Below are 27,500 nucleotides of genomic sequence, written 5' to 3' on the forward strand. Positions count from 1 at the left end.
CCTTAGACAAGGATGTGTGATGTCACCGTGGTTGTTTAATATATTTATAGATGGGGTTGTAAGAGAAGTAAATGCGAGGGTCTTGGCAAGAGGCGTGGAGTTAAAAGATAAAGAATCACACACAAAGTGGGAGTTGTCACAGCTGCTCTTTGCCGATGACACTGTGCTCTTGGGAGATTCTGAAGAGAAGTTGCAGAGATTGGTGGATGAATTTGGTAGGGTGTGCAAAAGAAGAAAATTAAAGGTGAATACAGGAAAGAGTAAGGTTATGAGGATAACAAAAAGATTAGGTGATGAAAGATTGAATATCAGATTGGAGGGAGAGAGTATGGAGGAGGTGAACGTATTCAGATATTTGGGAGTGGACGTGTCAGCGGATGGGTCTATGAAAGATGAGGTGAATCATAGAATTGATGAGGGAAAAAGAGTGAGTGGTGCACTTAGGAGTCTGTGGAGACAAAGAACTTTGTCCTTGGAGGCAAAGAGGGGAATGTATGAGAGTATAGTTTTACCAACGCTCTTATATGGGTGTGAAGCGTGGGTGATGAATGTTGCAGCGAGGAGAAGGCTGGAGGCAGTGGAGATGTCATGTCTGAGGGCAATGTGTGGTGTGAATATAATGCAGAGAATTCGTAGTTTGGAAGTTAGGAGGAGGTGCGGGATTACCAAAACTGTTGTCCAGAGGGCTGAGGAAGGGTTGTTGAGGTGGTTCGGACATGTAGAGAGAATGGAGCGAAACAGAATGACTTCAAGAGTGTATCAGTCTGTAGTGGAAGGAAGGCGGGGTAGGGGTCGGCCTAGGAAGGGTTGGAGGGAGGGGGTAAAGGAGGTTTTGTGTGCGAGGGGCTTGGACATCCAGCAGGCATGCGTGAGCGTGTTTGATAGGAGTGAATGGAGACAAATGGTTTTTAATACTTGACGTGCTGTTGGAGTGTGAGCAAAGTAACATTTATGAAGGGATTCAGGGAAACCGGCAGGCCGGACTTGAGTCCTGGAGATGGGAAGTACAGTGCCTGCACTCTGAAGGAGGGGTGTTAATGTTGCAGTTTAAAAACTGTAGTGTAAAGCACCCTTCTGGCAAGACAGTGATGGAGTGAATGATGGTGAAAGTTTTTCTTTTTCGGGCCACCCTGCCTTGGTGGGAATCGGCCGGTGTGATAATAATAATAAAAATATATATATATATATATATATATATATATATATATATATATATATATATATATATATATATATATATATATATATATATATATATATATATATGCAAAACAACCACTCTGAAAGAATAGAGAAATTCCAAGCGCTTTCGTGACTACTCACATTATCAAGGAACTATGTGAGTAGTCACGAAAGCGCTTGGAATTTCTCTATTCTTTCAGAGTGGTTCTTTTGCATATTCTGAAATCACCTGTTTACTGTGATCTTATTGCATATATATACATATATATATATATATATATATATATATATATATATATATATATATATATATATATATATATATATATATATATATATATATACATATATATATATATATATATATATATATAAAGGTAGGAAATATAATTTACTACCAATCGTGCTAATGGTAAAATTTCTGATGAAGCTGGCCAAATTTTGGATTTAGTCAATATCCGAGATCGTAAGCAAGAAAAATCAAATATCTGATACGAAGGGTCAAGAATGTGGATACTGAATATAAATACACATAAGTAACAGCCTGGTATTTCGGGTAGCAAGCGGTCTTGCTGACAAACAATGAGTATTTTCTTGTTTATCGCCTTTAATTGCCTCCAGCAGTCATACTACAAGCAAGACGTTTAAATTTACTCATTTATAAATTCCTGACTCCACAAGAAAAATAATTATGAAACAAGTTATATTACTAGGCATAGATTATTTAGATAAGGAGAAAATCCAAAGAGCTATAGATCACGTGGCTTCGTGGGAAATTTTCGATGTATCAAAGTACAACTGCCGACAACAGTGAAAATTTACGATTGTAGTTGTGGATATTACACAACAACGGTGCTCAACAACAGCAAATCTAGTCCAATTGAGTTAGGTTTAATGCTGGCAAATCTGTTCCAGTTCGGGAATATCAACTGGTGGATTGATGGATTTAAGTGATGTTTCAGCAGTCAATCATCGTCCACCCACTGGAGGTGTCAAGTCATGGCTCCGTTACTCTATTTAACAAGCTTTCACACGTAATTTGTCAATGTACTGGTTCTTAACCCGTAAAACCCTTCTCCTAAAGTTTCTAATCACCTTGTAGTGCTTGTGGATCGTTGGTGTGCGTTGTCGCCACTAATAGTACTGTACACAACTGCTCGGTGCTAGACTCTTGCCTCTCGTTCAGGAAGATGCCACTTACTTAAGGATTACTGTGCTAAGTCTTTTAAATTTTAATTATACATAATATTAAGGCAGTTATATACAAGCTTTACTGAACAGTTATGACGATCAAGGGCAATATTCTCTAGTTTTGACATAGGTGTTATAATAGTCCACCAATGGTAAAAGTTTGAAGCCAGTCAGAAAAAGCATTACCTAGTACTTCATCTTATTTCAACGATTTCGAGATTTTTAACTACATATTTCAGTTAAATTTCAAATTTGAACCTATTCGGACTAAGCTTATGGGTTATCCACCCTCGTATTTTTGACACCTTTTTTTTTTTGAGGTTAGAAGGTTCGCCAGTGAGGATTTTGGAAGTTATCCTAGCCATTCCAGGATTAAAGAGTTAAAAATTAAAATTTAAATTATTTATTTCTAAAGAGTCATACAAATATAGAAGTTATACATTCGATATTATTAAATATTGAGTTTAATCACATTATAATACAGATACAGTTATGCAAATGTATTCCGGTCTAACTAATAAGGCCTAATATTTAATGCTAGATCTGGAATATAATTTAAGTTAGTATAGCTTAAGTTATACATAACAATACATACTCTTGTGAGTTTAGGGTTTAGTTATGATTATAGTAATTATTATAATAAGAAAGAAGAGCTAAACCTACAAGGGTCATACAGCCCATGATTATAATAATAAATTTACTTGGCACATTTCAATATGATGGACAGTGGATCTGCTAGTTCTTATCTGCTCTACTTTCTTGAACCTCAGCTGCTAGTTCTTATCTGCTCTACTTTCTTGAACCTCAGCTGCTAGTTCTTATCTGCTCTACTTTCTTGAACCTCAGCTGCTAGTTCTTATCTGCTCTACTTTCTTGAACCTCAGCTGCTAGTTCTTATCTGCTCTATTTTCTTGAACCTCAGCTGCTAGTTCTTATCTGCTCTACTTTCTTGAACCTCAGCTGCTAGTTCTTATCTGCTCTACTTTCTTGAACCTCAGCTGCTAGTTCTTATCTGCTCTACTTTCTTGAACCTCAGCTGCTAGTTCTTATCTGCTCTACTTTCTTGAACCTCAGCTGCTAGTTCTTACCTGCTCTACTTTCTTGAACCTCAGCTGCTAGTTCTTATCTGCTCTACTTTCTTGAACCTCAGCTGCTAGTTCTTATCTGATCTACTTTCTTGAACCTCAGCTGCTAGTTCTTTTTTAACAATATTTTTCAAATTTGTTTGAGAAACCAAAATTATAATTATCTTTGTTTATTACTAGTTTAGCCAATGGCTCGACTTGACTGTACTCCTGGACCCGGTGTCAAATGTGAGAGATAAACCACAAAAATCTAACTTTAATCTTTTTGTCAATAATTTGTCTGACCTCATACACGAACATGCTACATTCAGACTTTAGGCTATTTATACAGAAAGTAAAGAGAACAGAAAGTCATAAATACTCGAAAGTCTTTAGTTTCGTATATGTAAGCCCAGTTATGACTGTACTATTAAGTTTATTTAGGCACGGGTTCACATAAGTAAAGTTATTATACATAGTGTAAATTACCTAGGATAACCCTAAAAAAAAGACAAAGTGGCTATTTCCACTGGGGGCCTTTTAGTATCTTATTATTTAAACCTTTAAAATTAAAACAGGTAAGTAACTCACTGTGTGAAAATCAGTTACAGTAAAAGGAGATATACTAGGAATAAGGTAAACTGAGTTATTTACATTAACATTAAAGAGAGAGAATCAGCTTACAATAATAGGTACTAATGACTTTAAATTACATCTGCATATGTTCTAACTCTTTTATAAGTTCAGGCTTTATTGCTTCATCACACCATTTGTGATTCTTCACTTGTCCCTTTACCAGAGCTTCATGGGATGGAGTGTGTTGGCAGCGCTTGTTGTTGAGTGTGTTGCTGGTTCTTCCTGAGTGTGTGTACAGACCAGCTGGTCTAAATGGGGGTTGTCCTTTCCCAGCAGTAGACGGTACTGACGTGTGGGAAGTGACATCAAAAACTCCCTCTCCTGCAGTGTTAGCAACAGAGTTAATAATGCTGGAGACATAATAATAATAAGTGTTTCAATCACTGCATGATCCAAGGAATGTATCCCCGTATCCCATAACCTCATCCTTCTGTACTTTAATGCACATATGAGACAGTAGGTGTATCTCAAAATCCTCAGGAGGCACAGGAGCTGCAGTTTAACTCCCTTAAGAAACTCTAGGTGTTATACTTCAGCCCTTCCCCGAACCAGGGGTTCAGGAGCTGGATTTCAATGCCTTCAAGAGGCCTAGGAACTTGACGAGGGTCTCTAAACGGCTTAGCATTGTAGCTTAAGAACCTCAGAAGGTCCAGAAGCTGCTGATCAACACATTCAAGCGGTCAAGGAGCTGAAATTCAACAGTCAAACAATATGAAAATACACTGAGACCAGTCAAAAGAAATTAATTTAGCAATGTCAGAAGAGTTTGCGCTGCTGTTACGAACATTGAAAGACAGGAAACAAAAATGGTTATCAGGTGTTGGTGTTACTCTCATATTAGAGAAAATAATACATATACTGATTTTAATGAAACTCCTGGCAGGGGTTCTCTAAGACAAGGAACCGTGCAAGAACATAACTCTTTATTTAATAAAACTGACAATTTGAGTGACAACCTAATAACATTGCAAACCTTCCTTTAAGCAAAATCCACCAGCAGTGAAAGTTTGGCACTGATGAGTAGTGAAAGCCTACACTTATATCACTAAAATCCAATAATCCCCTCCCCTTTCTTTTAATTAATAATACTTTAAAATTGGCAAATATGTCCCAACACAGCATAAAGTCTGAGGCTATTCAGACGACCCCACTGTTAGGCTTATATCTAGGATATTCTTATTTCACGTATACAGATTTCTATAATCATTGCCATCATGCCAACAGGTAGTAAGATGGATATATATACATGGCGCAAAGCCGACATTCAGTACAGTCAGTACACAAGACTGGATAACAAGTACAAGTACTACTACTATTTTTGTTACTACTGCTACTGCTACTTATAATACTACGACTACTACTAGTCTACACACATTTTGTGTTGATTTAAATCACACATTTTAATCAAATAAACTGTTTTTTAATGTATGCTAGCATCATGTGGAGACCAGATCAAATTGTTCAGAGGACGGCTGCAGAGCAAAGCTCTCCATAAACAAAAATATATATTGACCATACTGAAACATAAAAGTCTTCTCAGTAATTTAGGTGCTTGGCTGGGTTTATACGAGCTGTGAGGATTATCTGTGCATTTTCCAGTTCGGCAATGTCGCCTACCTTGAAAGAGACAGATGAAATTGCTGAGTTAGAAAATGTACAGAGAACTTTCACAGCTCGCATAAACTCAGTCAAGAACATAAATTACTGGGAGTGCTTGAAGTCCCTAGGACTGTACTCCTTAGGACGGAGGCGAGAGAATATAGTCCACACCTGGAAGATACTGGAGGGACTGGTCCCAAACCTGCACACTGAAATTACTACTTATGAACAAAAAAGGCTTATAAGACGGTGCAGGATAAATCATGTTAAGCAGAATTCAATAAGTATTAAGGGACCACGACTCTTCAACGCCCTCCCCTCATACATAAGATAGATTACCAACAAACTCCTAGCTATTTTCAAGAGAGAACTCGACAGATTCCTCAAAATAGTTTCTGATCAGCCGGGTTGTAGTGCATGTATACGTTGAACTGTGGGTGGTAGGCACTAATAGCTTGATCGTTCAGGTTAGCAACCTGAATGGGACCGGGCCGCGGGGAAGGTAACCTCTGGAAGCGAATGCAGGTAAAAAAAGGCCTTGCCAACACTCACCTGATGTCTGGTGTCGTTCTGCATGAAAGGGGAAGGAGACAGGACCAGGTGCTGCAGGTGAGCTTCTCTGGTAGGTTCCCAGATGAAACCCAAGGAGGAGTCTGGCGTTGGGTTCCTGAACCCAAAACGAAATGTAATTCGGGTTTAAATGATATTATTATTATTATTATTATTATTATTATTATTATTATTATTATTATTATTATTATGCAGTACTTTATAGCAATAACAATGTAAATAAACTTTATAAATGTAAAAAAATAATTCTGTTTTCAAGAGAGAGCGCACTAACACAGTACCCAGTATCGGCAAAGTTGGTCCAGAGCTTAGTGAAGAGGTCCCTGAGGGCGAGGTCGGCAGGGCGAGTGAGCTCAAACTCTTCTGAGTTGAAGAGGTAGATTAGGTCGTCTGAATGAGTCACCCCTGTAAACAATGAAATGAGTGGAAGAGGTAACAAGGTAGAGAATACGGAGAGGATAGTTTTTTTTTTTATTCCAACCTCAACAGAACACATGACCATAACACAAGGCACAGATCACTCTTTGATGTTCCTCGTGTCCATCTCACACTATGCAAAAACTCAATGCACATAAAAGGCCCTAAAATCTGGAATTCATTACCTGTAAATATAAAAGAAACACTACCTGTTTATAAATTCAAGTCTCTTCTCAAAGATCACTTACTCACCCAAAACCAAATAAATACTGAATAACTGAACCTTATAAATTGTATATCTTAAATGTTTCTCACAATTATATCACATAAATGTTAAACCTAAAACCGAATCTAACTTTATTATTTTTTAAATACACTACCTAACAGAATCCTTCATATGACTGAATGCAACCATATGACCTGTCTTTGTAATACTCACTTGTGCTTTATAGTAATCTGTTTACATTAATGTTTTATCACTGATTTCATCATTGCTTAGTTAATCTTAAGTTAATTTTAAGCCAGCCCGTAATGCTATGCATAGTATAAGTGGCTTTGGCATGCTGCTCTTATCTGTATTTTTTTGTACCTCTGTATGTGTGCTCAAATTGGAAATAAATAAATAAATAAATAAATAAATTCAATTTTTTAGGGGTAAAAATCAGACTGTTTCCGCTGACTCAAGCTCACAGACGCGTTCGTGGTAAAGCTCTTAGCTCTCTATGCGGCAGGCGTATGAAAGGGAGAAGGACGGACAGTGGAAAATATTGATATAAGGATGGAGAGAAGGAATGTAGACAAAAAAAATATTGAGACATCAGAGTATGAAAGACAACCATGATCCATGGGACAAACTAATATGTGTAATATTACTATTGTCCTCATCCTGTTTAAAACTGTTTTCTGTTAGTGGTCCTGAGGATTATCTACTCAACGGCCCGGTCTCGGACCAGGCCTTAACCAAGCGTTATAAATTAACCAGGCTGTAATGGTCATATAGGCCTCTCGGTTGCTGGCAGCAACAGCCTAGTTGATCAGATACGCGACAAAGAGATATGGCCTTAAAACAAAAGGGTTCTCAAAATCCACCACACGTATGCTGGAAACAGTGACACTAAATGATCAAAACTATTAGTCTATGCAAAATAGTTATAACTTTGGTAATAGACACCAACAAACTGGTTTAAAAAAGACACATATGCAACAGTTAGGTATCTTTATTTCGAAATAAAGATACCTAACTGTTGCATATGTGTCTTACCTAACAACCTGTCGGTATTTTATACCATTTTAATGTTCAAAAAAGACACGTAATGAAACACTACGACATATTTATTAGAAAACGTTTTGATCCTGAATGGTACCGCTGAACGGTACCACTGACTGGTATCTCTGAATGGTACCGCTGAACGGTACCACTGACTGGCATCTCTGAATGGTACCGCTGAACGGTACCACTGACTGGTATCTTTGAATGGTACTGCTGAACGGTACCACTGACTGGTATCACTGAATGGTACCGCTGAACGGTACCACTGACTGGTATCACTGAATGGTACCGCTGAACGGTACCACTGACTGGTATCTCTGAATGGTACCGCTGAACGGTACCACTGACTGGTATCTCTGAATGGTACCGCTGAACGGTACCACTGACTGGTATCATTGAATGGTACCGCTGAACGGTACCACTGACTGGTATCACTGAATGGTACCGCTGAACGGTACCACTGACTGGTATCATTGAATAGTACCGCTGAACGGTACCACTGACTGGTATCACTGAATGGTACCGCTGAACGGTACCACTGAATGGCTCGTCTTGACAGACCCACGACGGGGATTTTCCTGGCGAGTAAATTAAAAACGCTACTGACCTTAGTGTTGTGGATATATATATCTTACACTGAACACTTCAGATGCTATGCCGAGACAGTGACGCAGCGCTCTTTCTCCTAGGATAATTAGGCTTCAAGACTAATTGTCCTGAGGCTGGGCATAATCAGGCTTCAAACCTAATTATACCCAACCCCCTCCCATTCTCTTTGAGGTCTAGCGCATCCTTGTGAATATAATAATGTTAATATCTAAAGTAAAACACGCTAGAGTAGTCGAGACTTACAGTGTTTTCCGAAGGTTAAGTTATGCCTATCAGTGAAGGAACGCTCTCCTCGATACTGGAGTTCAAAGGTGTATGTTTTGGGCTGGTGGCTGGGCTGGTGGTTGAACTGGTGGCTGGGCTGGTGGCTGGTCTGGTGGCTGGCCTGGTGGTTGGCCTGGTGGCTGGCCTGGTGGCTGGTCTGGTGGCTGGTCTGGTGGCTGGCCTGGTGGTTGGCCTGGTGGTTGGCCTGGTGGCTGGCCTGGTGGCTGGGCTGGTGGCTGGTCTGGTGGCTGGCCTGGTGGTTGGCCTGGTGGCTGGCCTGGTGGTTGGCCTGGTGGCTGGCCTGGTGGCAGGGCTGGTGGCTGGGCTGGTGGTTGGACTGGTAGCTGGGCTGGTGGCTGGTCTGGTGGCTGGGCTGGTGACTGGTCTGGTGGCAGGGCTGGTGGTTGGGCTGGTGGCTAGAGGTATGTGCTAGAGGATCAATAGAGTTTCGAGAGTGAAGTATGGCGGTCAGGTCGTGACAAACAGCAAAGTGTCGGTCAGTAAACATCTGTTGTAGACAGAAATGGGTAACTTTACTATTATTATTAATAGTTTTAATGCTACTATTACGCATATTTTTTGCACGGACAACTTTATTTTTGTTTTATAAAGAGAAGAGTAAGACTTTATGGCCCACCCAGCAGGTTAGTAGCCCAGGATAGCCCAAGAAACCCAGTATGGTCTGACAGAGACCCATTGTGACCTCTATAATCCTGCTTTTCAGCGCTACCTCTCAGAAAGAGGTACACAATCAACTAGCCACTTAACCCACGGGCCCTTACTCAGACAGGATGGGACTTACACAGATGACAACAAGGAAATGAGTGAAATATTGAAATCCCAGTACGACTCTGTGTTTAGTGAACCACTAATCGGTCTGAGGATCGACGACCCAAATGATTTCTTCATGAATGAGCCTCAAAACTCCATAAATGTATGCCAGATTTCCGACATTACCCTAACTCCGATAGATTTCGAAAAAACCATTGACAACATGCCTATGCACTCAGCCCCGGGCCCAGACTCGTGGAACTCTGTTTTCATTAAGAACTGCAAGAAACCCCTCTCGCGTGCCCTAAGTACACTATGGAGGAGGAGCTTGGACATGGGTGAAATTCCACAGTCACTTAAAACAACGGATATAGCCCCACTCCATAAAGGTGGCAGCAAAGCATTAGCTAAGAACTATAGACCAATAGCTCTGACGTCCCACATCATAAAAATCTTTGAAAGAGTGCTAAGAAGCAGGATTGCAAATCACCTGGATTCCCAAAATCTGCACAATCCAGGGCAACATGGGTTCAGGGCAGGTCGCTCCTGCCTCTCACAACTACTGGATCTCTATGACATGGCCTTGGATGCACTGGAAGAAAATCAGAATGCAGATGTAATATACAGACTTTGCAAAAGCATTTGACAAATGCGATCATGGCGTAATAGCCCATAAAATACGTGCTAAAGGAATAACTGGGAAAGTGGGGAGATGGATCTTCAACTTCCTAACAAATCGAACACAAAGAGTAGTGGTCAACAGAGTTAAATCGGAGGCTGCCATAGTGAAGAGCCCTGTTCCACAAGGCACAGTACTCGCCCCCATCTTATTCCTTATCCTCATATCAGACATAAACAGAGATATACACCACAGCACCGTATCATCCTTTGCGGATGATACTAGGATCTGCATGAGGCTGTCATCTGCTGAGGACGCGGTTAACCTCCAAGAAGATATAAACAAAGTTTTCCAGTGGTCAACGGTAAACAATATGATGTTCAATGAGGACAAATTCCAACTACTCCGTTATGGAAAACTGGAGGAGATAATAACTAGAACAGAGTATACTACTGACTCCGGCCATACAATAGAGCGGAAAAATAATGTAAGGGACCTGGGAGTAGTAATGTCTGAGGATCTCACTTTCAAGGATCACAACAGTGATCACAACACCTCTCCTGCCAACGGTTTATAAGCTCCTTCTCAGCACGTATGCCGTATTCTATTCAAGATTGATGGACTGACCACATCGACTCAAGGTTGAGGGACTGATTACCTCATTCTCCTCCTGTTCTTCAAGATTCTCCTTTGTATGGACTGATGAAGCCACTGTGTGGCGAAACGTTTCCTCAATAAAGATACCCAAGAGTTGCACATGTGTCTAATTTATCAACATGTCGGTTCTCTGAACCATTCATCTACAAACTCAGCCAAAAGCACGAGGATAAATACTGGAGCCAGAGGAGAGGTGCAGCGTTTGCAGACATTGTCATAGGTGGGCGGGACCCACTAATGAAAGCAGGTAGGGCCCTTAAGTTTGCAACAGAGTTGCAGATATCCGCTGTACCAAGACTGCATGTGCCGCTGTGTCAGGTGAGTATACAACGCCGGCAAGTTGTTGAATAAGACACACAAGTGGAACACCTGGGTGTCTTCATTTACACCTTACAGAGAATAATATCTTCCGCAGCTCCACTGAGAACCTCTGGTTCACCTTATTGAAATAACCTACTTCCACTAATGGATCCCCTCCCACCTGGGACACTCTCTTCAACTACTGCGCCTCTCTTCTGACTCTAATATATACGTCTTCATCTTATGTCTACTTTAGATACATCAAGACTAAAGGACTGAATACCATGTGTCAAAGTTAAGGGATTGAGCACAATGTATCAAGGCTAAGAGACCGAGCATCACGTATGAAGACTAAGGGACTAAGTACTATGTATCAAGGCTAAGGGACTGAGTACCAAGTATCAAAGCTAAAAAACCGAACACCACTTCTTCCACTGTCTCAAGTATAAAAGTAGCTTCTGTATTAGATTGCAAAAAAAAACTGTGCAGGTGAAATGGCTCATCACTTAAGATACCCAGCTGCTGAACATGTAATTTTTCACCAACTTTTCGGTACTGTATACCAGTGATGTAGTGAAACAACATTCATAACAAAAACCACAACAACAGGATAATAGCAAAAATCAACAGCCACACACGACAACAACAAAAATCAACAGCACAACAAGAGTTCTCACCTTCATGACATCATCAGGGTCGGCCTGGTCCAGGTTCATACCTCCCAGGTAGCGGTCAAAGATTCTCAGGGTCAGCAGGAGTGGGTTCACGTCGGTACATTTGAAGCTCATAGCCACTGGGCCCAGTACGGAGAACCTCTCCTGCAGGGACTTGCGCACTTCCTCTCGGTCATACATACCTGCATTACCCACAGAAGTGTGGGCGTAAAGAAAAAATTAGCCTAAATCAGACTGGTCAGCGATCGGACCGGTTTAGGGGTCGGAGGGTCGAGCCTCCACCACTTCTTGAGCTGCGTGTCTAAGACGAGTTTTGTGCTTCATGAAACACAATGCAGTGACGAATGTTGTGTCTATTACACCGACTTTCACTGGCTAGTAACCAACAACAGCCTGCCTGACATGTCAGATTCCTGACTTGCCAAGAATCTGACGTTCAACAAAGCTGCCTCATACTTCGACAGTGGCAGAGTACAACCATAGCGTTTAGCTATACATTTGCTAATATTATGTGTAAAATAGTGTGAAATTTTATTCCCATTAAATTACGTTAAATATGTTTGAGTCTGCCTTTTCTGAGTAACTTAATGGCTGATACGTCTTATGGATAGGATAGTACCTATAAAGTTTAATTTGTATGCGGGCAAATTAGTCAACATAATAAATTAGTTAAAAATACGTGCTATGCCTCTTCTGATAGACTTCAAATTTTCGCCCCGGATGAAAATTTATTAATATTATTAGGTTGCTTAAATCCCGATTTGGCATTTTTTAAAATAAAGTGATACTGATTTTCAAAAGAATACTTCATCGACACCATGCCCAGCCCTTCTAGGGTAGGGTAGGTGCCTGAGCCCGAGCTTTCAGCTCACAAGACTTTCATTCCCATTAGCCCCCTTGGGGCGGGGATGGCAGACCAGAGAGGCCTAGCTTCTCCCTACGAGCCCCGTGAGGGCGGGGAATGTGGCTAGGCCTGGGAACAGTTGGTCCCAAGGATGAGGGGGTACTTGTGCCTCCTCCCATGGGAGACTTAGGTCTCAGACACTCCTTAGAGAGGGAGCCAAGGCCGGGCCACCACTTGGAAAAGACCCGGGCCGGGAGAATACCGGCGAATCTTTAATAATAATAATAATAAAAGAATACTTCGTCTGGTTTCGGAATATTAACACTAATACTTTCGATAAGATGGATGACATCCTATAAGTTTAAGCTGTGAAGGTACATTATTCTAAATTTTATTGAAATTGTTAAAATATGTGGGTCGTAATCGTTTGATTCAGATCAATTACTGGAGAATTCCTTTTCTGATAGGCTTAAAAATTTCAAACGCAAAAAAATCTGAAAGTTTACTTCTCTTGGAGCGAGAATGGACTGTAGATTAAGCTTAATTACTGTATCTTCCATTTCCCAGGTGCTGTATGACACAGCATCAAAAACCAGATTTGGCTTTTGATTTTGTTATGTCATTCTCGTATTACCGTTAGGTCTCTTTCCTCATGCATGCATGTTCATTTCTGGTTCTTCGACTCAACTCCTTGTTTCCCCCCCCCCCGAGTCCTTTGCCTTCTTTTCGTGTTTCTCTATAAATCAAATAATAAAAGCCTCTAATAATCCTGTACTCTTGTTAATGTCAGACCCACCCGGTCCACCAGCACACAATCTGTCGACAATGCCAACAGATATGAATAAAGCAATGTCACACAGAAGAGACGTACCGTTAACGAAAGAGCCTCCATCGTGGGACATGATCCCTGATATGATGTCCACTTTCTTGTGACGACCATCTCTTGCCAACACCTCTGGGTCATCAGGAAGGAAATCCCCGTCCACTCGCGGCCCCAACAGCAGCGGGAGGTAACGCCATTGCTACAGGACGCCACACAGTAAGAGAAGAATAGTATCACGTGGATAGTGACGCTAATAGTGAAACCAAGGTGAGATGGAGAAAAAGAGAGAGCAAGATATGAAAGGGTGAATAATATGGTGTGATTGAAGGACTCATTTTCTCCACAACCTTAAGACCAATACGACATACTGGATAAACTTATGAAAGAATTCAATATAGACATCAAAATACTCTACCATAGGTTGTGGCTGTTGCTGTTGATTCTAAACAACTGCGACGGCCACTCTCTCGGATGATGAGTTTTGCCTCTGAGAAATTTATAAGGTGGCTCTTGGTGGTTCTGTGTAGAGTGCATACATTTCTAATATCATCTTTTTGACATGTGTTTATATGTTTGTCGACTTTGGTATTTAAGTCTATGGAGGTTTCTCCTACATAAATGTTTTCACGTCCTCCACATTATAAACGTAAGCAATGTAGTTCATTGCCTTCCCTGTATTCTTGACTGAGTCTTTTATAGGTTTGATAATATATTAGTGACCACAATGTTAGCTTTATCTAAGGTACTGGAAAAATTTTTATTGTCTGGTTGACAAGAAGTGAACTTTATTTACTTTGGTATAATGTCAGAATTAGAGCTGTGAAGTACGGATTTTATCGGCTCTTTTCTTGCAGTCGAAAATTCGGTGTAGGTATACCAGGAAGGTATTCCAGGAATCAACGTCCCGCGGCCCGATACATGACCAGGCCTCACGGTGGATCAGGGCCTGATCAACTAGGTTGTTACTGCTGGCCGCAAGCAATCCAACGTACAAACCAAAGCCAGGCTAGTTAAATACTGACTTTAGGCATCTGTCCAGCTCCCTCTTGAAGACAGTAAGGAGTCTATTAGCAATAACCCTTAGTGTATGCTGGGAGGCAGTTGAACAGTCTTGGGCCCCTGACACTGTTATTTCTCAGTATACTCAAAGCACCCCTGCTTTTCACTTGGGAGTGGGAGGGGGGGAATGTTGCAACGCCTGCCGAGTCTTTTGCTTTCGTGGTGAATTATTTCCGTGTGCCGATTTGGGACTAGTCCCTCTAGGATTTTCCAGGTGTAAATTATAATGGTAGTGAAGGTCGGTGAAAAAATTAGTTTGTTATAATTTACATTTTTCGAGACTCGGGAATGGAGGAGATCCTATATGTGCTTAATCAAAAAGAATACATGTAGATGATGATCCCATGCTTGATTCTGTCGTTATGTAAATAATAATGCAAACGCTAATTTATATTTGTTTGTTTGTCGTAGTCTTTCAAATCAAGTTTATCGTCATTTTTTCGAATCAACACGTCCAGGAAGGAATATATCCACCATTTTCTTCATCGGCAGTAAACATGATAGATTCTACAGAAATGGTGTTGAGGACATTCTGGGTGTTCAGATGTTGTGACTAGGATATCGTCTCTGACTAGGATATCGTCTATGACTAGGATATCGTCTATGACTAGGATATCGTCTCTGACTAGGATATCGTCTATGACTAGGATATGACTAGGATATCGTCTATGACTAGGATATGACTAGGATATCGTCTATGACTAGAATATGACTAGGATATCGTCTATGACTAGAATATGACTAGGATATCGTCTATGACTAGAATATGACTAGGATATCGTCTATGACTAGGATATCGTCTATGACTAGGATATCGTCTATGACTAGGATATCGTCTATGACTAGGATATCGTCTATAACTAGGATATCGTCAGTGACTAGGATATCGTTAGTGACTCCGATATCGTCAATGAAGGATATCGTCAGTGACTAAAATATCGTTAGTGACTAGGATATCGACATGCTGCATCTTTTGGTATGTGAATTTTTAATCTCTCTTCCTTCAGATGTTCCGTGTCTAGGTTAGCCATGACTGTACTAAGAGTGTGAACCTATGGTCAGTACCTTACCCGCAGTGTCTTGTTTACATATTATCGGTATATTCTAGCATTGCAGTACCATAGTTTGACCATCACTGAAAACTGTGGCCTGAATGAAGAGACAGAAAGTAAACTATTGAAAAAATTCAGTTTTTACACAGTAAATTCGTTTACTCACAAAGTACTTGGGCAGAGTCAAGATCAGCTCCTCCGCCCTGGCCTCCTGCAGACACTGCAACAACTCGTAGGAATCCCACTGATGACATCCTACCACAGCAGCAGTGTGGTAAGCAACATCTTTGTGAGCGTCTCCTAATGACCTTGGACATATAGCCGAGCCAGACTGAAGGATTGCTCGAGCGAACAGTCCTGTGGGAGGTGTGTGTGTGACTTAATTCATGTCTGCATAAATAACTCATTGCGAGTGTAACCAGTTATAAACATGTCAACAGTTCATAACCACTGTAACTTATTCAGCTATCAGAACTTTCTGGCCCAGTCCCTGGACCCATTATGTACCTCTAATTTTTTTACTATCGTCTCCCACCTAGGCAGGGTGACCCAAAAAGAAAGAAAATATAATAACCTATGTGACATGTCAAGATATCTTATTAATGAAAATAAGATACCAGATATACTAAGCAAATTTCCTAAATTTGCTTGTAACAGATAAGTGAACTATAGATATGTAGATATAAATCCATATGTATTCCTGTTAACCCTTTGGGGCCTAGTTCCTAGGCCTTTTGTGTATCCATATGCTCTGGCGCTACCGTCCACAGGATGGATATGGGGTGCACAATAAACTAGCCACTTCGGTGGCAAAATCTAAAAATCTAATCTATTATCATCATTTAACACTTTCACCTCACTCATACATAATCACTGTTGTGCCCAGATACAAGTTTAGAAGCATATATAAAGATACAATATAAAAGAGTGACCTGAAATGAAAAAAAAAAAGGATTACTGGTGTGGTTGTTACAACCTGGCCAGTGGAACTCGAAAAAAAAAACACAAAAATATTTGATGTTATCAGGTTTTGTAAGTAACTAAGTTTATTAGGCACGGGTACACGTAAGTACAATTATCATAGTGTAAATTACCTAGAGGGTAACCCCCCCCCACACACACACACAAAATCAGACACACTGACTTACTTCCATTGGAGTCCTTGTGGAAGGGGCAGGGTAATCTCTCCTATTTGTATTGACACAATTTTATTTACTCACAAACTGTGGAAAATTGCATTTATCTGAATGTATCATTATATACATAACAGTAAATGAACATAGATAATTATTATTTGTCTGTTAGACAAGTAGGAATTTGGGACACCTAGGTCGCAAAAAATGTCCCCCTTCGATACCACTACCACAAGTGTCATATCCACAAGTTGCTCTATTGTTTCAGACCTATTAATTACCAATATCTTCTGCTTCTAAAGATACATACACCAGGATATTCTGGTTCTGGTAAATATATAAATTTGTGGACTGTATATTAAAAATAATAAATGGTTATATATATACACAATTACATAACAGAAGGAAAATATATCTTAATATCACTCACCAATTTGACTGGAGATTAATGTGTATCATACTCAGAAAACCTCACTCCAACTAAATCTATGAAAATAATGCTGACCAGAATTACACACAAATCTAGAGAGCTTATCTGAGGTTCCTGGAGAGGTCTTGTCCAGTCGCCTGATATCTCAAGTTATGCAGGAATGCATATCCACCAATTTCGCCTCCTATTTGAGAGGTGTCAGCACAATTTTAACCTCTAGAGCACGAAAAATTCTTCCCCATTCACCAACGTTTCTAATACAAATTCAAAAACCAAGATGGTGAGCCTCCTCTTTTTTTCGATTACATACTTCTTTTAAAAATACAATATAGGGCATCTATTTACCTATAAATTACCGTATTTCCGGAAAATATATACAGTATTTTCCACAATCAGTATTTCAGAAGATGGTCCTAACTATCTCAGTCATAGAATCAAACAATTTCTGTCCCTCCAGCTGGTTTCATGAACGATGTCCATGAACACGACAATAAAACTAAATATACGGGAAGAACTTGGTATTACAAGTATCGGAGTAGTATCATACAAAGAAATGCCCTCAGAGGTGTTAATATATTCAGACAAACCCACTGGTGCAAATGGTTGTTGTCATGAAGATCAATGATTTCTGTATAGAAATTAGTATATACCCCAACATTTGGGCTTTCGTTTTCCAAACTGATGTCCCTTGTTATACTACTTACACTCAAATGTGTCCTTGTATTTAAAGTCGACACCTTAATTGTGATATGGGTGTGTCAGAAGCCAGACTTATGTGCAGTTGAATTCTAGATAGAGGAGTCAGAATGCATTTTCTGTGGGTTCTCTCTCACATCGGCCCTCAGATGCATGATAGAAATAATGAGTTGACAAAGGCATATATGTCAGCTGTCAGCTTGAGGACAATGCGAAAAGAACTTCATCTGTTGTTGACCTGAGACTGAGGAAAACTGACATCAGTCAGTCCATTCTGTCAGGCGAGAGGAGCCACTTGTCCATAGCGCGTCCAGCGTTTGGATTTAACAACTGCCCGGTTTCAGCTGGGCAACAGGTACCTCTGGGAGTTTGCTCCACCAGCCGATGGTGCAACTTTGTAAGTGGAACTTTTGCTTCACACTGCATTATTATGCACTTGGGTGAAAAAAAATCTTAATGAGTGCAGAGAGAACTCACAAATGCCCAAGAAATATCAAAGCATTACCAGAAATTCTTGAAAAAAAATGCTCTAACTTTGCTAATTATAAATAAATCATACCCACTATAACTTCCCTAAATAAAACCATAACTTGCTAAATATTGGGTATTATAAATTAACCATTTATATGATGTGTTGTAATGTTTTCGCAATTGACCCAATCATGTGCCCCCAGGCTGGGTATGGGGTGCATAATAAAGCTACCACATTAACTCACCGTCAGTCTTGGGAGAGAGTATTTGAAAGTGGACACAGCCACCTCCAGCACTCTCCCCGAAGATAGTGATCTTCTCAGGGTCACCTCCAAACTGACGCACGTTGGTCTTAACCCAGCGGAGGGCCAGTGCCTGGTCCTTCAGCCCCTGGTTCCCAGGCATCACCTCGTCCTCGGTGGAGAGGAAGCCTGAAAAGAAACGAAAAAGTCACATTGATGATCTTAAAGGATGACACATAAGGATATAAAGATCGTTAAAAGTGTAAAGCCTATAGGATGCACAGCATTTTGTCACAATACCATAGCTGGAACACTTCACTATTAACTCATAATACACAGATACAACTTTAGATCATTATAAATCAAGACAATAATGATAATGGATCACAACAGAGAAATGTTATCTAAAATTTCTTCTTGAAATTATGGGTTAATATGAAATGCTTTCTCTATATATCAAGCTATAACATATCTTCTCTTATTTAATCTTAATTATCAAATCAAGAATGCTACTGCCAAGTAAGTAAATAAGTGACTTAAAATAATCTACATATGGTTTTACAAACTGAAGTTTAAAATTTTACAGTGGTTTTGAGGGCGCACGCATCTTAAGGCCACACATACATAGCACATTATATATTTTTTTATCTAAAATAACCCAATAAAGTCAAACACTGTGCCAAGAGATTAGGACTCACCAAGAATGCCCAGTCTATACTGCAGAGTGACCAGGACGATGTCTTCGTTAAGCAGGACATGAGGAGGGTAGTGTGTGGTGCTGTCAGCGAAGTAGGCTCCACCGTGGATAAACACGAGTACTGGCAATCCCGCCTCTGTCCGGTTCGGCTGTCAAGAAATGAGGGTTAACGTGGGAGGGAGAGAGAAAGAGAAGAATCTAGAAGAGATACGAAGGTAGAAAAGAGAGAGACAGAAGGTACGAGAGAAACAAAGATGTGAAGGAGAGATGGAAGATGAGAGACAGAAGATGCCATGGAAATAAAAGAATATAAGGTCAGAAGGAGGGAGATGAAAAATAAGATAAAAGTAAGACTGGAGAGTGAGAAAGGATGGCAAAAAGAAATGGCAGGTAAGATGAGAAAATGTAATTTACACTCCGGAAAGGCGTAGAATTAGGGGGGATATGGCTAACGCGTACAGGTGGCTGACACGTCCTGAAGGTGACTGACACTTCCCAGACGTGACTGACACGTCCTAGACGTTGCTGACACATCATGAACGTGGCTGATATTCCCTAACCTGGCTGACACGTCTAGACGTGAGTACTTAACGTTGACCCTCTCAACTCTAATCCACCTGGACATAATTTTGTACTTATAAATGAACTCTGTGAACATTGCTTAAATCCAACATGGAAAATATTCTTAATAATTTCAATGATTTCTATGAGAGATATGAGGCTAAGTTTTAACTGTTATCTGTAGCTGCGAACCTTCTCCAGTCTCAAGACTATTATTTACAAGACTACAGCTTCACTAGTAAGAACATTCACCTTATTAACGAGGAGAAACCCTGACGTTATTAATAAAGGCATCATTCATTAAAATTACTTACTTTACCCGTAAAAACATTGAGGTACAGACAGTCCTCCTGGCCGATCAGTTGAGTGTCACCTGATGTTATATTATGAAATGGGATCTGGAGGCATGGCGGAGGCTCCCTGCTTCCCACTCTCACCCCCTTCCACGGATCACCCTCTACTGGATCCTAAAAAATAATATATATATATATATATATATATATATATATATATATATATATATATATATATATATATATATATATATATATATATATATATATATATATATATATTGAAGTTAACTTTTTGAGGTAGGCTAATGACTGCATTTGTGTCTGTTTTTCCATCGCACAGGTATTTTATGCCATTTGCTTTCAAGCTACTAGATCAGTACTGGCAGGTCTCGGGCACTAAAGAATCTCCTCATCTTTGTGCCAGGAACATGTGTTGACTGGCAATGTTTGGATCGTCTGCACTACATGGTAAGCAAGTGAATACAGTGCCAGGCCAAAAAAAAAATCTCTGAGCAAACAATGAACTAGGCAAAATATGAATCGTCCTCAATGATCACAGCAACACATTAATGGAAATCAGTAATGATGAAAATATGACATTAAAATCCCCTGAGGTGGAGACTTTGTGGTACTGACCTTAAAACGAAGTTTTCCCAGCGGAGGTTTGGCGTAGGGAATGCTGTAGTAGGAGTAGAAGTTCCTGCCCTTGGTGGATGTCTCCTGCACCCCGGTCACCCATCCAAGTTGTGTCCACACCAGCGAGTCTCCAGAACCATCAGTAGAGGAAGAAGAGGAGGGTGGAGAGGTAGAGGAGAGAGAGGAAGGAGCAGCAGTGGAAGGTAGATAGGGCGGAGGAGAGAAGGAAAGGGAAGAGTGAACAAAAGTGGACGAGCGAGAGGAACTGGGTGTAGTGTCCCCTTCACCGTCTTCTGCAGTGTTGGCAGCTACCACCATCATCACCATCACTACACACCTTAACATCCTGCTGCGGAAAGTTTACCTTGATAACTTAGTGTACAACTGATGGCCATCCTCACTACAGTTTTATTAGTTTATTCGACAACCTTACTGACTATCCTAGTGGTGTAAATCGAGATTATATAATAGAGTACAATCTTTCCATGACATAGATTTGAAAACTAATGAGACTGCCTTCCTCCTTCTGGTGATGGTGACATAGCAGGCTAGATAATGTGTCCGGTTATGGAAATAACCCATTATCTGCGACCTGCATGAACTGTATCACTGTAGGCAACAAGAGCATTTCACCCCTCCATGGAAGATGTGTTCATTTAATATCACATACCTACAAGTCCCTCCCAAGAAGCTCATTGCTAGTAATCCCTTCCTTAAATCTCTTGTTAGAGCAACTGCTCAAGAAGAAATTTTTCGCCTAGCTGGTAGTAATAAGTTATCACAAGTTATATACACTGATGGATCTAAACAGGAGTCTTCTGGCAGGGCTGCATCTGCTCTTGTTGCCACCTCCCTAGTTAAGAACGATAATAAATTTGTTGAGTTAGGCATAAGAATTAACAACTGGGCGTCTACACTGCAAACTGAATTGTTTGCAATCCTAATGGCGCTAAAGCTAACCTATGACACTGAGCTTGACTCTATCATCATTACTGATTCTATGTCATCATTGAAGGCTCTTGGCTCATATAATGACTCCAACAACATGCTCATTGGGGAAGCCAGGTATAGATACTCAAAAATTAGGGACAAAGGAATTAATGTACAATTGCTATGGATCCCATCACACATTGGATTACTCCTTCATGATAAAGTTGATATGTTAGCCAAGAAGAGTATCCAGAAGGAGAACGTAGAATATAACTTTGGTATAACTGTGTCTAGCATTAGGAATAATATTAGGAGAGAAGTAAATAATGAAGATGATTGTTATAGGAATGCAGTTAGAAGCCTGATTAGATCTATAACACACTATGATAACATGAACGTAGATAAGTATGTTTATGGAGCAACTTGCAATGTGAACAGACTGACTGATGTTGTAGTGGCCAGGCTTAGGCTTGGTTACAAGTACTTCTGGCAGTTTGGGAGACACACAGATGATGATCAAACTAAATGTAAATTATGTGATCAGGCATATGGTCACTCTCTTGAACACTATGTGCTTAATTGTCCACTTATTGAGGAATACAGAGACAGACAGTATAATAACCTATGTGACATGTCAAGATATCTTATTAATGAAAATAAGATACCAGATATACTAAGCAAATTTCCTAAATTTGCTTGTAACAGATAAGTGAACTATAGATATGTAGATATAAATCCATATGTATTCCTGTTAACCCTTTGGGGCCTAGTTCCTAGGCCTTTTGTGTATCCACATGCTCTCGCGCTACCGTCCACAGGATGGATATGGGGTGCACAATAAACTAGCCACTTCGGTGGCAAAATCTAATCTGCTGGTGGAAACGATGTTGAGAAATAAAGATGGGAATTATTAACTAAGCACAGGACATAAATAAATGTTAGGTCAAAAGGTGGAATCTCAACCATATGTAGCATTTTGTCTAAAAGCAGAGCGGCCAATGAATGGATGTCTCACGAAATCTTAACACGATTGCAGACAAACCACGGAACGGATGGGGCTTGAACTCGCAGCAAATGAGTCGTAAAACTCCAGGCCAGCGCGTAAGCCCCTGGGCCAGTAGCTCTGGCCTGCAGTTTTACGACTCATTTGCTCAGAGTTCAAGTCCCACCCGTACCGTGGAATGAACTGATGTCTAGGGCAATTCGTGTAAATTGCTGGCTAGACAGGTACTGCAAGGAACTTGCAATCCCATTTATTGACAAGTGGAACAAATTCTATGGCAAACATAATATGTATGCAAGGAATGTGGTACATCTCTTTGGTGCAGGGGTTACAGTCTCGGCCAGGGGACCCTTGCTGAGTTGTATAAGACAGAAATGATCAAAGATAGAGGTAGGGGTGTGTGCAGGAAACAAAAGAGCTGAGACAAAAGGAACAAAAATGACCAAGGCATCTTAGGGTGGTGTTCAGAAAACATGATAATTCACAACTTCGGTGTTCCGTAGCTCGGTTGGTAGCGCACTCAGCTCATACATTGAGGTCCGTGGTCGATCCCCAGTACGGGTGAAAACATTAGGGCGTGTTTTTTCAAGACACCTGCTGTCCCTGTTCAACTAGCAATAAGTAGGTACCTGGGTGTTACCAGACTGGTGTGGGTCGCATCCTGGAGACAAAATTAACCTAATTTGCCCGAAATGCTCTGCATAACAAGGGGCCTTCCATATAGTATGTCACTGATTTCAGCTATAGCCTGTATAAATTGTGCATGGGTATTCGCCATAACAGCGAACTCAAAGTTAAGAAACATTTCAAGCAGAGAGATAAGGATGTGATAAGTGCCTCATATCTGATGCGGCCAAAAAGGGCATCTTATGGCCCAAAAATAAATAAACTAAAAAAAATGATCACAAATAAATATGTCTTAGAATTGCATATACTGTCACAATATTGGTTGCAATTGTTGCATCTGCTCAAATATGAGGCACGGCCTGGTAAAGGGATAACCCTTTACCAGGTCTGGAGATGGGTAATTACTCTTTTCCACTCTTGGTAAAGGGGTAATTACTCTTTTCCACACTTGGTAAAGGGGTAATTACCCTTTACCAGGCCTGGTAAAGGGTTAATAACAATGGGTATTTTATTCTGTAATACTCTTATGTACCACAACCAACACTAGTTACTCTGTGCTACTATGGAATATGTATATCGAGAACACAGCAACAAATCATGTAAAACCAGTTAAAACGCAATAAAACTTTGCCATTAGAATAACCACTCTATTCAAAACATTGCACCTACTCAACAACATACAATGTATCCGCACAAACACTGTTGTGCAAACTGTAAATATAGAACACGCAACACAAATACCAGCCCTGAGCTTAAAAAAAATGCCTGGAAGGCTGCAACACAACACGTAAGATATAACACAAGATTAGATATAATGTTTGTCAGGAAACAGCACAAGTGTTTCCAGACGCGGGTCTTAAGTCATATGATGACCCACAGCTGGAGCTTTGGGTCATCTGACCGAGGACTTTCACTGGCTTACCGGTCCACCTTTTTTAAAAATCATGGTTGTGATTATAACCATTAGACCTCTGTTATAGCACAAGAAATAAATACTTCTTGATATTCTTCGTTGACGACTCAACCTGAGTACACCCTCCATGCAAAGGGCCAAAAATTCGAAAAGCCTACCTGAGGAAGCTAAAATCTATATTTTCTAATAGCTTCCGAAACATTACACATATATATATATATATATATATATATATATATATATATATATATATATATATATATATATATATATATATATATATATATATATATATATATATATATAAGTGTGTGTGTGTGTGTGGAAAATTACATTTATCTGAATGTATCTTTATGTACATAACAGTAAATAAACAAAGATAATTATTATTTATCAGTTAGACAAGTAGGAATTTGGGACACCTAGGTCGCAAAAAATGTCCCCCTTCGATACCTACCACTGTCATATCCACAAGTTGCTCTGGACCTATTAATTATAAATGAAATATACATCACCAGGAATTCTGGTAAATATATAAATATGTGGACAGTATATTAAAAATAATAAATGATTATATATAAATACATTTACATAAAAGAAGGAAAATATCTTAATAGCACTCACCAATTTGACTGGAGATTAATGTGTCATGTACAGGACCCCAACCTTTTGCCTACATTTATGAAAAATTTACTGGCCAGAATTTAAACATAAATTAGTCAGCTTATCTGAGGTTCCTGGAGTTGTCCTGTCCTGTCGCCTGATACTCAAGTTATGCAGGAATGCACATCCAACAATTTCGCCTCCTATTTGAGAGGTGTCAACCCAATTTTAACCTCAAGAGCACGAAAAATTCTTCCCATTATACACCACCGTTAGTGTCAAATTCAAACAATAATGGCGACTGTCCTGTGCAGGCACAGGCTCAGTTTCCCATTTTCTATGACATAAATATTATTAAATACAATATGGCCATCTATTTACATACAAATACTGTATTTCTGGAAAATATATGCGCAGGATATATGCAGGATGTATGCTCTCAAAGAGGGGGTAGATTACAATCTTGGGTTGTCAGTTAGCAGTTTGAGAACAATAATACGAAAAGAACTTCAAATGAACTTTATTGACTTAAGACTTAGGGAGACTGACACAAGTCAGTCCATCTATCATCATTCCATCATGCAGGAGGAGCCACATGTCTATGGTGCATCCAACAAGATAAGCAGACTCTTGGATGTCACTACTGCCCGGCTCCGGCTGGGTTACAAGTATCTTTGGCAGGTTAAATCACCACCACCAGATGTAGACCAAACGAAATGTAAACTTTGCCAGATGGACTATTGTCACACCTTGCGTCATTATGTACTGGAGTGTGATCAAATTAATGAATTTAGAAACAACTCACTCTGAAATGTTCAAGAAATGGCAAAGTATTTTATCCACAGTGGTATATTGCAGACCATTCTGGAGAAATACCCTGACTTTGCTAGCTGTAAATAAAGCATTACCACATGTTTACCTGGAGTTTACCTGGAGAGAGTTCCGGGGGTCAACGCCCCCGCGGCCCGGTCTGTGACCAGGCCTCCTGGTGGATCAGAGCCTGATCAACCAGGCTGTTGCTGCTGGCTGCACGCAAACCAACGTACGAGCCACAGCCCGGCTGATCCGGAACTGACTTTAGGTGCTTGTCCAGTGCCAGCTTGAAGACTGCCAGGGGTCTGTTGGTAATCCCCCTTATGTGTGCTGGGAGGCAGTTGAACAGTCTCGGGCCCCTGACACTTATTGTATGGTCTCTTAACGTGCTAGTGACACCCCTGCTTTTCACTGGGGGGATGGTGCATCGTCTGCCAAGTCTTTTGCTTTCGTAGTGAGTGATTCTCGTGTGCAAGTTCGGTACTAGTCCCTCTAGGATTTTCCAGGTGTATATAATCATGTATCTCTCCCTCCTGCGTTCCAGGGAATACAGGTTTAGGAACCTCAAGCGCTCCCAATAATTGAGGTGTTTTATCTCCGTTATGCGCGCCGTGAAAGTTCTCTGTACATTTTCTAGGTCGGCAATTTCACCTGCCTTGAAAGGTGCTGTTAGTGTGCAGCAATATTCCAGCCTAGATAGAACAAGTGACCTGAAGAGTGTCATCATGGGCTTGGCCTCCCTAGTTTTGAAGGTTCTCATTATCCATCCTGTCATTTTTCTAGCAGATGCGATTGATACAATGTTATGGTCCTTGAAGGTGAGATCCTCCGACATGATCACTCCCAGGTCTTTGACGTTGGTGTTTCGCTCTATTTTGTGGCCAGAATTTGTTTTGTACTCTGATGAAGATTTAATTTCCTCATGTTTACCATATCTGAGTAATTGAAATTTCTCATCGTTGAACTTCATATTGTTTTCTGCAGCCCACTGAAAGATTTGGTTGATGTCCGCCTGGAGCTTTGCAGTGTCTGCAATGGAAGACACTGTCATGCAGATTCGGGTGTCATCTGCAAAGGAAGACACGGTGCTGTGGCTGACATCCTTGTCTATGTCGGATATGAGGATGAGGAACAAGATGGGAGCGAGTACTGTGCCTTGTGGAACAGAGCTTTTCACCGTAGCTGCCTCGGACTTTACTCTGTTGACGACTACTCTCTGTGTTCTGTTAGTGAGGAAATTATAGATCCATCGACCGACTTTTCCTGTTATTCCTTTAGCACGCATTTTGTGCGCTATTACGCCATGGTCACACTTGTTGAAGGCTTTTGCAAAGTCTGTATATATTACATCTGCATTCTTTTTGTCTTCTAGTGCATTTAGGACCTTGTCGTAGTGATCCAATAGTTGAGACAGACAAGAGCGACCTGTTCTAAACCCATGTTGCCCTGGGTTGTGTAACTGATGGGTTTCTAGATGGGTGGTGATCTTGCTTCTTAGGACCCTTTCAAAGATTTTTATGATATGGGATGTTAGTGCTATTGGTCTGTAGTTCTTTGCTGTTGCTTTACTGCCCCCTTTGTGGAGTGGGGCTATGTCTGTTGTTTTTAGTAACTGTGGGACGACCCCCGTGTCCATGCTACCTCTCCATAGGATGGAAAAGGCTCGTGATAGGGGCTTCTTGCAGTTCTTGATGAACACAGAGTTCCATGAGTCTGGCCCTGGGGCAGAGTGCATGGGCATGTCATTTATCGCCTGTTCGAAGTCATTTGGCGTCAGGATAACATCGGATAGGCTTGTGTTCATCAAATTTAGTGGCTCTCTCATAAAAAATTCATTTTGATCTTCGA

At 40.4% G+C, this 27,500-nt stretch overlaps 1 protein-coding gene across 6 annotated transcripts in view; it reads right to left on the minus strand.

Moving 5' to 3' along the window:
- Positions 1–2,760: 2,760 nt before the first annotated feature.
- LOC128698080 (carboxylic ester hydrolase) overlaps positions 2,761–27,500 on the minus strand; it is a 40,086-nt gene continuing 15,346 nt past the window's right edge. For 3 of the 6 annotated variants that reach the window (XM_053790173.2, XM_053790179.2, XM_053790177.2), the window contains exons 2-12: positions 20,764–21,112; positions 20,146–20,298; positions 19,272–19,419; positions 18,577–18,762; positions 15,768–15,958; positions 13,539–13,689; positions 11,827–12,005; positions 8,782–9,310; positions 6,524–6,647; positions 6,225–6,339; positions 2,761–4,394 (exon numbers count right to left, since the gene is read on the minus strand). In XM_053790173.2, coding sequence (XP_053646148.2) covers positions 4,230–4,394; positions 6,225–6,339; positions 6,524–6,647; positions 8,782–9,310; positions 11,827–12,005; positions 13,539–13,689; positions 15,768–15,958; positions 18,577–18,762; positions 19,272–19,419; positions 20,146–20,298; positions 20,764–21,112 — 2,290 coding nt within the window. In that variant the 3' untranslated portion in view covers positions 2,761–4,229. The other 3 variants (XM_053790180.2, XM_053790178.2, XM_053790175.2) reach the window with 2 other exon arrangements.

Source organism: Cherax quadricarinatus, chromosome 58, assembly GCF_038502225.1.
Source record: "Cherax quadricarinatus isolate ZL_2023a chromosome 58, ASM3850222v1, whole genome shotgun sequence".
Lineage (NCBI taxonomy): Eukaryota > Metazoa > Arthropoda > Malacostraca > Decapoda > Parastacidae > Cherax > Cherax quadricarinatus.